We start from the raw sequence: 14457 nt of genomic DNA, 5'->3' as shown, positions 1-14457 counted from the left end.
GCATACAGGCGATTGACGATATGGCTGGAGATTCATCATATCCAATCAGTGCAGTTTGAGGGTAATACACTTTTAACACATGGCATGAAAAAATTTAAATTTTTTTATACAATCGAAAAAAATTAGAAATTCAAACAAGATTTTTGTCAGTTTTGTTAAAATATATTGAACTTTAATTATCGTGCGTACAGATTCTGTTAACAAAAATGTCGGTGGTTTTTCTTTCTTATTCATCTTGAAATCTGAAATTCAACAAATTGAAGCTTTTGGCAAAGTTGTAAATGATAACATATTTGAATGAGAGACAGGTTCTGAATGCCCATATCAAGGCAGGTTAAATGCCTATATCAAGAAAAATAGATTAATGTTATAAATTTTATACTTTATCTCATATAAACATTAAATCTACGCTCAAATCACGATCTTACAGCGAAAAATAAGAACTTCATACTGATCCGATAAACATACGATATGAACAAAATATTACCATGAAATATGGCCATATGACATAACTAATTTTGCATCATGCAAAAGAATTAGTGATGTAAAAAAAATTTCACCAAGATTTCAGCCTTGACGTATGCTCAACATTCGTTTCTACCATTTTCAATTAATTAATATCAAAATATTTAAGGTGTTAATGAAATAAAGCTAAAAACATAAATATGCGCATTTAGCCCGCCAGTTTCGGAAATTGGCTATTTTGACTTCCTTTATTATAAAGTTATTTTCACAAAAACTGTGAGAGATTTTACCAAAAAACATTGCTCTAACGTATATAAAACAGATGTCTACTCATGTGTATATAGTTTTCAGACTCCTATCTATTAAAATATGGGAGAAAATTAGTGCTTTCCTTAATATGCGCATATAGCCCGCCTTTCCCCTACGCCCGAGGACCAACCTGACCCAACTTCAAGTCTCCAGCTGCCGTTGAGAATAACTATCTTCCAAGAGCTTTTTACATAAATATCCGGATCGAAAGATAAGTGGTGATCATGCTAAATTTCATCCCTCCAATTATGATTGAAGTCTGTAGATATATCCTAGATATATTTTACATAAATTTATAATTTAACTAAAACTAGATTTTAAGTGGCGGTAACTCAAGCAAGGCATTGAATATTTGCTGTGAAACATTTCATGAACAAAATTTAATTGAAGCTTGCATACAAGTTTATGTACTAGAAAAGCTACCAGTCACGCCTCTCAGAAAGCTTATTAATTTAAAGACTGCAAATCTGGAAAAGACCTGCAGACTATAATAATATCTTTGATTTTACTAAATTATTGAATTTATTTTTACTTGCATGCATAATACAATTTGCTTTTTTATATTACATCTTACACAAATCTCACACAAATTTATTTGCCATGAAAAATTATGACATCTATAAGATTTCTTCAATGAATTTTATCGGAATGTAATCAAAGAAAATCTTTCTAAAATAGAATAATAAAATTTGCTGTGGGTGGGAGGTTTTACATTTCGAAACTTTTTTATTTTTCTCATTGTTGAATTGTGAATTCCAACAATAATGTTCTTGCGTTGTAATCATTATATGGAAATATGGCTTTTTTCCTTGATTTTGTGTGTACTAGAGTTGCCTACTATCGGTTTGAATGGGAGTAGTGGCAAAAAAAACCCATTTGACTTGTGGAATGGTTAGGGACTTAAATGACTTCGATAAGGAACTTCAGTGATAAATATCAAAGGACCTTATTCTAACAGCTTAGCTACTATTGTTTTGTGATTTATGTCTTTCATGATTTCTTTTTCAATTTTTTTATTAATTTCTGAACCTATTAGAAATAAGAAATTTTTCCCCATTTGTACATTTTTTGCACTGTTGATCATTTTTGTAGTTGTCGACATATTGTCATTTTTTTAATATTTTGATCAAATTTGTGATTTAGTTTTTACTTTTTTTGTGTTTTTTTCAAATGTTTTTGGTTTTTTTTGTACTATGAATAAATAACTTTTTTGGTAGATTTGTTTTCTCCGTGCAATTGCGAAATCAAACTGAGGCAAAGAGTTGATTTGCACTGATGAGTTTCCAAAAACGATCTTCTTCAGTTATCACAACTTACATAACAAATTAAAAATTAAAAGGAACAAAAAGGGGAATTACTTTATCCATTAACAAAACTTTAATAATTTAAGCATACTCTTATAAATATTCTTCGAAGTTTGAATGATGTTTCCTCAATCTAGAGGATCGTATTTGAAAACACATGAGTGTATCAGGAACAAGAATGAGGATAACAAGTTAGTTTAAAGAAAATTTATACATTTTTTTTACTTTTTTATAAAACTTTTTATCACTATCTCAAAGTTAGAAATAGGAGTTTCCTTAGGAAAAATCTAGGAGCACAGGAGGTGTATGAAAACTCGATCGCACCATTAACCAAAACGGATCCTGATCTATAACCTTTTCCCTACTTACAAAACCCTTTCCATGGATATTTGAATATAGATTCGCAGACGTATAGACGGTTTCTATAGTTGGCGATATTGACTTACCATTGTTTATGATTTTTTTCAAAATTTATCTTTGGAATATAAAGAGACAAAAGGTTGTTAATTGATCCTACGAAGTATCCTACTAACAATCCTTCCTTCATTCCTAATTGACTACTAGGACGTGGCCGGCGCCGTTATTGATCATTTTCAAAGGGAGAGCATGAGTTTTGTGCATTGTGAATGAACTGCTAGTCCCGAGCACCATTCTTTTGGTCCTTACACAATGCTGATGGCCTCGATTAATCACGGAGTAGCAACCATTGGCGACGTGGAACTTGTTCTGCTTAGCCACGCCAGTGATCATGGAGTTTAAAGTGCGTAAGTTGAACAAAGTTTAATGAAATATGTAATCTGAATTTTAAAATGAATTATCATATCTAAGCACTTCAAGTTTAATGATTTAAGGTGGATATGAGTAGTCAACTAAGCTAAGCTAAGCTAAGTTTGATACGTAACTTATGAAAAAATTTCATTGTCAGGATAAATAATGACGATTTAAACCTATCTTCTTTTTTGATGCGCTTGCTTCCAACTGAAGACCACTTCAACATGCATCTACTAAATTTTAAATGTTAGCGAAAACATTCTTTAGAGTCATTCGGTCACTTGTCTAATTTTTATTTATCAGTAAAGTTTTCTGTCAATTTATAAGGAGTAAAGTATATCCACTGAGCATAGCGACTAGTTTGTCTAAAAAGGCTGTTTGATTTTTGATGGCTCACTTAAAAATACAAATTATCAATAATGGTTCGAAATTTTCAATAAAAAAAATTGCTCTATAGTGTAGGAAAAATATTTCTGCACGAATGAATTTAATTTGCGATCAAAGATTCATTAAATAGTTAATTGTTTATCGACTAGTTTCGTAATGAGAATTCATTTGTGACATTGTCAATCTTGCATCACCCGAAGTTTACGGCATCTTTAAAGCCTTCTTTTGAAATTAGTCGGTTAAACTATATAATTTTTTTTGAATCTGCAAAACAGTTTTAATTACTTGTGGGTAGACGGGAAAATAGGTAGTGCAAATGAAATTCATAAAATCATTCCTCACATATCAATACTTTTCGAGGATATCACGGCAAGACAGATATGTTGATTTAAAACATATAAATAACGTTTAAACAGTAAGATCGATATATATCAGCTACTTATAGAAGGTATAATCAAAGCTGGAACGTTGGATGACGTTTCTCGACTGTTTTGAATTTTGAAGAAATCAAAATTATTCTTGGAACTTCCTTATAATCCGCATATATTTTACAATTTCATTTAAAAAAAAAAAGTTAATATTTTTTTTACACATTACTTGAAAATTTATGACTTCGAGAGCCTTCTTCCTAAAGGCCCTTAAAAATTATAAGATTAACATTCAAGTTGAAATATTCGGAATTTTCAAAAAATTGGTAGGTAGACCATGTATAATGTATATCAAAAGCGAAATTTAACTTTTAAATTTTTCGAAATACCTTAACTTCAAAAAAGATCGGAATAACCTACAAAAGTTAAATGGTCGTTGAAAACTTATTATCTCAATTATTATTATGAACATTATAAATCTGCATACACAAATTGAAAAACGAATATTTATTATCTTCAGCCAAAATTGATTCCATATGTTCGTTCTTCAGTCATTCCTTCAAACGAGAAAATTTGACATTTATGCATATTGCTGCAATTTTTCTGTACTAACATGATAATTTTTGGTTTTCTACAAATTTAATATTTTTTTTTACTTTCTTTGCTTTCCAGAATGTCATCGTTATAAATGCAACAAGTTCAACTAGCTTGTAGTCATCCAAGTTCTCACAAGTGATTTTTTTTTTCAAAACCGGGGCAATCACCATCTAATCCTCTCCGCCATTGGCAAGCTAAATATGTACGCGAAGAAAATTCACCAACAGAGAATTCATACCGACCTCGACGACGGATCCTGAGAGAATCAAAAGTAAAACGATTCAAAAGTTCAAGTGTGGGAGGCCGACAATTTTCTCCGATTATTCAAGTGCCATCGGAAAGCTTCGCAAAACGGCCCCGAATCCTGCAGGAAGATTAAGCCATGGGCGGCCAAAGACGTGGAACGTTCCTATCCCTGTACCGCAAGCGTGAAAACCAAATCCATCTGGATCATCCAGTCATGATAACCTGAGCTGCGCTAGGAAAATAAGTTAAAGTGAATTGGGAAAGTCAGTTGATACTAGTAGAAGTGATTTTTTTCCCACGGTTTTCATCCGTGGAAGTGTTTTGGGGTTGTTTTCGGGTGTTCATAATAGTGGGAATAGTCAGTTTGAAAAGTGGAGTTACGTTCCGTGGGTGGGCAGCCGCCGAGAGCTGTCCATGCTCAGCGGTAGACTTCGACGGAGGGCCCTGGCCCTGCTGGGAGCCCTCCTGCTAGTGATCTTCTTGTGGCCTCCGTGTTGTGCTACGATGCCCAAACCTCTGCCGGCAGTGCTGCCGAATATTCCGCCGCCAGTGGTCGTCGATCGATCATCCGAATTGGCAGCCATTGTGGTGTCTGCTAATCCGGTGCAACCATCATCATCATCTGCCAGCAATAAAAGTCGCAAAATGAGCGACCTCAACCGTTTCATGAACATTCTAGTTGGGGGTAGAGCTCCGAGTGATGGTGAAGGCTACGGAGAAAGTGGAAAACACTCAGTTAAAAATGCGGCGAACGATGATCGAAACCGAGCGCTAAAATTAAACCGGCCTGAAAATAGTGGCGACGCTGTCAACGCATTGCCTCATTCGGCGGAAGAACCAATCGATAAAAATAAATCAACCATGCAAGTTGTCGCCGTTGACCGGCCGGCAGCTCAGCCGTTGTTAGATAATTCTGCTGCCCGGCTTACACGTTATCAACAACAACCGATGATAACAAATAGTCCAACCATTTTCAGCATTCTCTCCCAAAGAGTGGCTGCTGCTTCTTCACCACAGACTTCCTCTATCATCGCTCATTCAGAGAAACCATCGGCAGCTTCCATCGTGGACCCAACAAACCGGGTCAATGACCGCGATGTCAACCGAAATGTCGTCAATCAATCAGTATTCTTCAATCCCCTTCAGGCGACACCTTCTCCGTCGTCTTCATCCTCAACGTTGCCGTCGTCCAGCGATGACCCCCATCCCAGCCCTCATCGGAGGAGAGTCAGATCAGCTCCCCATCACGATTTGCCCCAACATCACCACCGGCATCAACACCACCTTCCGATGACCGGAGAAGGAACCCTATGGGCTGGGAGGGGTCGAGGACGATTGCTGCACCAACAACAGAAACACCTACAACACCAGCTAAGCAGCAGCCACAACAGTCATCACCAACAGCAGCAGCTACGAAACACCACAGTAGGTGGCAGTAGCAACAACAACAACGATTCGTCCAATTTAGAACGCAACGAACGATCGGCTAATCTGTCGCACATCACCGGTGCGAATCGGAAAATTCAGCTGTACATCAAGAATCGGTACCTGCAGCTGCTGGCCGATGGGACCGTCAACGGAACCTACGACGATCAGAGCGATTACAGTGAGTACCTATCTAATAATTTTTGATGATGAGCTTTTTGAGATTCCCAAATTATTTTCCCTTTACTGTACTTTCAATGTAAGATTTTCAGGCTCCGTCATAAGCTTTAGAAATAAGGTACTCAGTTTTTACGAAAATATGTAATTTTTCTGTGGGCAAGTCACAAGGCTCTTATAATACATTTCACATTTAATTTTTTTTAATCAAATTCGTAGGTTAATTAAACTTAAAAGATAAACTTATTTCAAAAATCAGTTCAACAGTTGACTGTTTTATATTTTTTTTATAAACCTGAAACTCATGTAAAATTTTGCGGATTAGTTATTTGGTATAGATATTCAGATCTTGGTCAGCTCTCGCGATCTGAATTCGGAGCATAAAGCAATGTTGAAATTTTTTTGGAAATTTATACTACTTAGAAAATAAAATTAGAGTTATAATGTCTGGAAATGAGATCTCAAATCTGTTTTCAATTTATTGTCCAGTAAATTTGTTTCAATTTTATGGCTGTTGAGAAAAAAAAACAAAACTATGAAAAATAAAAAACTGGGTGTGATGCAAAATTTAAACATGCTTTGTGTTAAAGAAAGTAATTAACAGTTTTTTGAATTATTCTGTCGGTAAATTATTTAGTAACTAGCAGAAAAACTATCTTGTAAATGATAACATACAGTGAGCGAAATAAGAATAGCACCACTATGTGTTTTACTTGTTAAAATATGAATGATTGAAAATTACGTAAACTTTCTTCCACAGTTTGTTCTGAATTGCTTAACGAATAAATCAAGCATAAGTTTACTTTTTTTAGATGTAACAATTGGCGTTGAGGACCAAAAATGTGAAAAAAGGGTGCGAAATAAGAATAGAACCACTTGAGTTTTTCTAACAAAAACAAGATTATTTTTAAAAATTTACTGTGTAAAAGTGAATAATAATGCTTCTACGAGTTATTTGAATTCATAACTGCATTTTAGGAGTTTTCCAGAATTCCAAAGGTTTTGAAAGGTTTAAAAATGGGGGTTTTAAGAGATGCTCCTCTAGCGTTAAGGAATTAGATATTTGAGCTATGAACTATTATTAAACTGCTTGATTTCTTCATAAACACTCATAAGTATGACGCAAAATGATGAAACATAGATTTGAGTCTGAGTTTGGATCCAAAAAGCAGGTTGGAATTTAAAAATACTAATGTTTTTTTAATAGTCAAACACTATTTCTCTAGTTTTAAGTCATAGATGGCAGCACTATCTTGCCATTTAACCAATTTCATGCCCATTTTCGAATATCCGGGATTAATTGGGGAGTGCTGGATGATTTGGTCAAGAAATAAATACATGTACCGTGTGAGCGCTTTGGAGTTTCTAAGATCACTAAATCCAAAAAAAATTAGAATTGCATCAAGGTCACTAAAAGTTAATTTTTTGGACCTATTATTAGAATAAAGTTATACTTTGCGATGGAGTTTGATGGACTAGACGACTAGCAGTATTTTTGGTATGATTTGCAATTGAATCGGAATTTGAGATAAGCAGTAATTTTGACGGTTGTACATTCTCGTGCTGATGATTCTTTTGCAAATCCGAAAAAGCTTTCTGCAGCGTGATCTTCAACAAAACTGTGAGGAGAAAATACCTCAGAATGATGAATATGGGCCTGAATTAGCATGGAAAATCAATATTGAGACTAAATTTGATTTCAACTGCAAGACAGTGCTGCCATCTACGACTTGAAACTGAGAAAAAGTATGGTTTACTGAACAAAATCAAAGTTTTTGATTTCCAACCTATTTTTTCTGATTAAAAATGAATCCCGAATGTTTGTTTCATCATTTCACGTCATTTTAATGAAGAAAGTTAGTAATTTGATAAAGAATTACAGCTCAAATGTCTAATTCCTTAACGCTAGAGGAGCATCTCTTAAAACCCCCATTTTTAAACCTTTCAAAACCTTTGGAATTCTGGAAAACTCCTAAAATGCAGTTATGTATTCAAATAACTCGTAGAAGCATTACTATTCACTTTTACACAGTAAATTTTTAAAAATAATCTTGTTTTTGTTAGAAAAACTCAAGTGGTTCTATTCTTATTTCGCACTCTTTTTTTACATTTTTGGTCCTCAACGCCAATTGTTACGTCCAAAAAAAAGTAAACTTATGCTTGATCTATCCGTTAAGCAATTCAGAACAAACTGTGGAAGAACATTTTCGTAATTTTCAATCATTCATTTTTTAACAAGCAAAACACATAGTGGTGCTATTCTTATTTCGCTCACTGTAGGAGAATATATGTTCTGTACCCTAAGCATTAACGACTGATTTAAGAAAATTCTGCGGTCCTGATTTTGAATCTTTTGCAAGATTTTGTCTATTTAGTTCTGATGATATAATAAGCATTAATCAGTTTTAAGCCAAATCCATCAATGATAAAGTGATTGCAACAAACCTTCATCAAAAGAAAACCTGATTTTAAATAAATTTATTTTGTTCCATTCAATAAAGGATTTTTTTTTCCTGTTGGGGAGAGAGTCCACTGCGACCATTAAGTTGATCTATTGTGGTTTACCCCGCGTTATTATTTTTACTTTGCTATGCTACTTGACACCCCTGCACTATTGGTTGAAGTTGCAGTTGTTTACCGGTAGCACTGCGAGCACACACATAACAAGGTAGGATCTCCAAGTGCAATCTAAGTTCCCTTGAAAAGATCCATCCACATGCATGTGCTACATTGTTGAGGCGTACAATTCCAAGGTATACACGGCTAGCATTTCACTAATGCTAAAACCGCCAACCTTCATCATACTATGTGTGCCAGGTTATGTCACGACCGGGATTCGATCTCATGAACGTTGGCTTAGAAGACAAGTATGCTATCCTCTAGGCCACGATCTGCTGGCCAATAAAGGATTGAAACTTGTGCTAGATAATCTAGTTGTTTAAAATTTCTTTAAAATTGTGTCAACACTGTTGTATTTTTAAAACCGGTAAAATTAAGCAAATAGAAAAATCATATCAACTAGGTTTTGAACTTCAAATTACTCGCGACCTAACGAAATATTATTAATTGATTTTCAACCTTTTGTTTAAATATCTTTGTATTGTTCAAAAGTTTTCCAAAAAAAAAAGCTCACAAATAACTTAAAAGGATTATAATTCATTATCAAAATATACCCATTAATGGGAACAAATAGAGAAAAAAAAACTTATTTTGAGTCGTCACCACAGTGAAATGTGAATACTGTTTCGTTCTATTAAAAATGATTTCAAAAACACTACATTCTTTGCATTGTTTTCTCACATTGAATTACGTTGTGTAGATGATATGTCAATATGATGTTGGTTTGAAATTTATTTAATGAAATAAGAAAAAAACTATTTTTCGTAAGTAAAGTTTGATCTAGCCAATCCGTAACCGTCTAAAACAATAATCTGATCCATTCCACGCGCCCCTCTACTAGATAAACGATTTATATTTTTCGTTATTCAATATTATTTTGCACAGCATTGGAAAAGTTATTTCTTAAGCTTTATTTTCCATCAAACGATATTCAGTGACCATTTTATTGGAATGAGTATGTTAAGAAATGTATGAGTATGTATGAAATTTGAAAAATTTAGTACAAAAATAACTAGTTTTAGCAATTATTCATTATTTGAAACATAACTTTGTCTTAAATCTAGCTGTTTTAAAAAAATATTTCAAATTGATTGTTAGAAAACCATTTTGGGGCATGATGTTAAATGAAGAATAATCACAGCAAGTTCACGCTCCAGAATCGGTGACAAAGGTATCTACTTTTAAGCTCTGTGACGTCACGAAAATTGAACTGTTTTTTATTTAATGATTCCTATAAACGTCACATATTGTCGAAATTTTTTGAGAGGAATTGAATGCATGTTTCAGAATGAAAATCGGTTCAGAAGGTTGTGAGTTGCACCTGGGTGAAGGATGCGTTGCGAAGACACGAAAATTGATTTACTTTTTTTTCGGAAACGTTCATGACTTCTTACTTTTACACCATTATACTGCCCCTACTCGCATAAAAGTCCCATATGCATTTTCGTCATTTTCCATCTAACCTGACAGTTCGTCTTTTTAACATTGGACTTCAATATAAAACAATAAAAAAAGATAGCTTGTTCTAGAAATTTCAAAATAAATTTCAACTCGAGACTGTCCCATATAAAAAATATCCACATAAATGTCCCATATGTGAACTATCACGAAATAAGTTAATTTTTAAGGTTTTTTTTCGGTAGAAAACCTTAGATTGGTAGTCCAAGTCATTTTTAAAGAAGATTTAATTTAGTTGATGACAAAATATAAGACTGGCTACAAAGATAGAAGGAATTACTGTCTAAGAAAAAACACTACCAGATAGAATTAAACACAAAAAAGATCCATCTTAGGCATGGAACTAAAGATTTTCTCCCAGAAGTATGTTTTTATAGTTGATTACTGTTTTAGGAAACTCAGAAATAATTAAATCCAAAGAAAAAAAAATTAAATGGTAGATAAAAATATATTTGGCATGGGACTATTATGCGAGTAGATTTGGAAAAAGTCTTGTATATACCCGTATAATAGTTCCATAACAGATAAAAATGGTGCTCCGGGTCGTAATAAAAGCTCAATCTTGGAAATTTTATGACCTATGATTTATTATGACAACCTAGAAAGTATTCCAACAAACGATTTTTATTTATGCTTAAAGTTGTGATCATAATTCAAAAATATATTTCAAAACAGAAAAAGCTCTTTTTCTCGCTTGCTTTTTTTTATATGGGACTGTTATGCGAGTAGGGGCAGATGGTATTACTTCAATACAAGTTTAAAACAACAATTCGCTTCAATAAATGAATTCAATTATCAAGTTTTTAACGAAATTAAGGAACATATGTCTCTAACTAAAAACATAAACCGCGCTTGTTGAACACTTGATTCGAGAACAAACAAACTATCATAAACATGAAATCCTCATCGATTTTTAAAAGATTATTTATGAATCATAATGCAGGTAGTTATCAGTGACTTGAATAAAAATCGTGCAAAAAGATCAAGTTCTTCTATTTTAGAATGAAAAAACGCACTAATTGCTTTCTTTACTTGCTGGCATAATGTTAAAAAAAGAATCCTTGAAATAACGGATATGAGATTCAAACAATCTTTAAACACTGTAAATTTTATTGATAAACTTTTACTTTCAAACAAATCCATAACACTCCAATGTAAAATAAATTTCTTATAAAATTATTCTAAAAAAACTGTCCTTTATTGAAATCTGCACCTCAAAGAACGTTCCTAGAAAATCCAAATCGAACCCCGTGTCGTGTTCACATGAAATCCCACGAAAGAGACCTTTTACTGAATTACAAAATTATTAAAATTAAAATATGTAGGTACTAGCACAGGATCTCAAGCAAATTTTGGGCCAGATTATACTACGGCAGTGGTCGGCAACCTTTTGAGACAGAAGAGCCAAAAATTGCAAATCAAGGGAATGTAAAGTTTCAAAGAGCCGCAATTCATTTTATCCTTACTACAAATAATGGTGATCGCTAAGATAGATTGATTCCTGATGTTAACTCAGTTTTATTATCCTTTTTCACAACGCCACAGATTTTTGTTTTTTTATTGGCAAACGGAAGCGATTTTCTTTCTTCTGAATCAATACATTTTAATAACAGGTACAGCGTAGTAACGTAGAAATTTTGGCGTTTAACCATTGTGACCTGATAAAATTTATCATTTTAAATTTGGTAAAATTCAACACCTATTCTCAGATAAAAAATAGACTTTCGATGTGTTCTGATGAAATATTAAAAAGAAGCATTGACAATTTTATATCATAAAAATGCATACAACAAGATGTAAATTAATATGAAAAAAAAACTATACGAGGGTTTGTCACTATTATTTTTTATTCAAATTCTACAAATAGGCCCCAAATTTTTTTTGGTTTTGAACATATTTTGAACAATTTTTTCCCGGGCCTTAGAATAAATAAACCAACAAATTTTTATTCAAAAATGCTCATTTTACGGATTGAAAAAAAATTAGTCAAAATTTGACAAAATTTAACAATCGGTTGCGAGATGTGGCCTATATAATGTGGTTATAAAATTTCATTTAAATTTTTTTCATTACAAGCATTCCGATTCAGCTCTCTAGTTATCATTTTGATTTCTGATAAAATTAATTAAAAAAAAGGTTTCAAAAATTATATTTTTCGATAACGAAAATTTAACCCTTCCAAGTTGTTTCTTCTCCATACTAATGAAAACTTTAAAATAATGTCTAAACCTCTGAGTCTCGAATATATCATGGTTTCAGATTGATTCTTCTGTCATAGTTTCTATGAATTATAATCACAAACTCATATTTAAAATTTTTATACAATTAGTGATTTGGAATTTAATCTATTTGATTTTTTCAAACAGATATGTATTTTAATTTGTTGAATGAATTCTCAGTTTTCACTTGCAAATTTGTAATGTTAAACATTATCGTAGTTTGTTGGCGGTTCCCTGGCCGAAAATGTTAACCAATTTTAATTATATAAGGTTCGTTGTGTGAATAAATTATTCTAATTTTATCAATAAATCAAAACTAAACAATTTCAAATATTTCAACAGTCTAAAAAATATTTTTAAAATACTTTTAATTCTTGGCAGATTGGATGTATTTCAGTGTATTTTGGATTTTTGGAATTGTCAAGAATAGATTCAACCGATGATGTAGAAATATGCTGAGGTCCAATGAAATTTTTGATAACTATCTCGGATCTTCCATAACAATAATAAATCTTACATAGTAACAGACATCTAACTTTGTCTTTGCTTTGCTGTATTTCATTTTTCAACGAACCGATTTTTTAAACTCAAATAGAAGATATATTAAAGTTTATGGAAGAAAATGCTTCTTTACGAAATAAAGTTTCTCCTTCGAATAAATACCTAAAAAATATTCATATTATACATGAAATTCTAAAATAAGACCAGCACACAGCTCCCGGTTTACAATTTTTTTTTTAACAAACTTAAACAACAAACTTCACTTGAACTCATGTTCAAAATTAGAACGAAGAACTTGATTTTTTTATGGATTTAAAAAGGAACATTGAGAGATGGAATTCAATATTTGAAAAATTGAAATAAAAAATGTTTTAAGAAAGAAATTTCAATGCACAAAACAATTGTTATCAGTATTGAAAGCATTATTAAAATCATCATCTGATGTTCGTATTTGATCAGAACGGTTTTTTTTGTTTTTGTTTTCTGGAATTTTAACACTTTCGTTGATCAGAACGGTGATAAAGCAAATTTATTTTTAAAATATTCAATTCAAGAAAAACAAACTCAATTTCATAATCTTAACAGTGAGGACTTTATTTGGCGAAGAAAAATTTCTCCAGGCTTCCAAATGCTATATCAGACTTTTATGAAAAACGTTAACTGATTTCTAAATCTCAACTTGGTTGCAAACTGACAAGATACTGTCAATTTGTTCTATAATAGTAGTTTTTTGGTTTCTTTTTGAATCCTGGGGAATATTATCTGAACTGAAGGAACTTATGTTGCGTCCGTATACTCTAGAAAATTTCAAGATTTTCAAAATTTTTACACATTGAGCTAAAGAGCCGCAGTTATACATCCAAAGAGCCGCATGCGGCTCGCGAGCCGCAGGTTGCCGACCTATGTACTACGGTAAGGGGCCGCGCAATAAACCTGAAGTTTGTATAGAATTGCGTGGATTTTGTTCGGCATGAACAAAAAAAATAGTTTTTCACCAATAATTTTGCTCTTCATCAACCGATATTTCTTTTCATTTGAGTATTTGAAAGCTTTAATGATGACAATATTTCATCTGAAGAACGCATTTCGATTAGAGTAATCTTTAAACAGTTATCAAGCTTAAAAAACGGGTATATAAGCGTCGTTTTACGATCATTCATGTATTATTTGTAATTGTCCCTTCAGAGCCTAAGTTTTGAAACTCAAAATCTTTTTTTTTTTACCAGAGCCCTTATCGAAATAGGACTTTGGGATAAACTATTTTTCATATTGAAAGCTTTGTGAATGGCTATAATCAAAACAAATTAGCCGATATGGACTTCTGAAATTAGTGCAAAACTGGGTTTTTATGTTCCTTCCAATTTTTTTTTCATAATTCTATACTAATTTTAGGCTCATTGCGCCATCTTTTTCCGTTGTTTGATCATTCAAATTTAGCATTGGACCTTATGCTAGGCCAAGGATCTAGTTGAAATTAAATATTAAAAAGATTCAGAAACACATTTCAACGCTTTCACAAATAATTTTTTCCTAGTACAGTGAATCCCCGATTTCGTCACCCCCAAGATGCATTTTAAAGTGACAAATTGGAGACAGTGACAAAATCGGGCT

General features: G+C 32.7%; 1 protein-coding gene across 1 annotated transcript in view; it reads left to right on the top strand.

The window, feature by feature from the left end:
• Nucleotides 1-14457, top strand: part of LOC129750883 (serine-rich adhesin for platelets) — a 249638-nt gene that overhangs the window by 22267 nt on the left and 212914 nt on the right. Inside the window, exon 3 of the mRNA XM_055746027.1 lies at nucleotides 4277-6053. Coding sequence (XP_055602002.1) covers nucleotides 4862-6053 — 1192 coding nt within the window. The 5' untranslated portion in view covers nucleotides 4277-4861. The remainder of the gene's footprint in view (nucleotides 1-4276; nucleotides 6054-14457) is intronic.

The sequence above is a fragment of the Uranotaenia lowii genome, chromosome 3, assembly GCF_029784155.1.
Source record: "Uranotaenia lowii strain MFRU-FL chromosome 3, ASM2978415v1, whole genome shotgun sequence".
Lineage (NCBI taxonomy): Eukaryota > Metazoa > Arthropoda > Insecta > Diptera > Culicidae > Uranotaenia > Uranotaenia lowii.
Note: the sequence above shows the minus strand (reverse complement) of the source record. Positions and strands in the feature narration are given on the sequence as shown.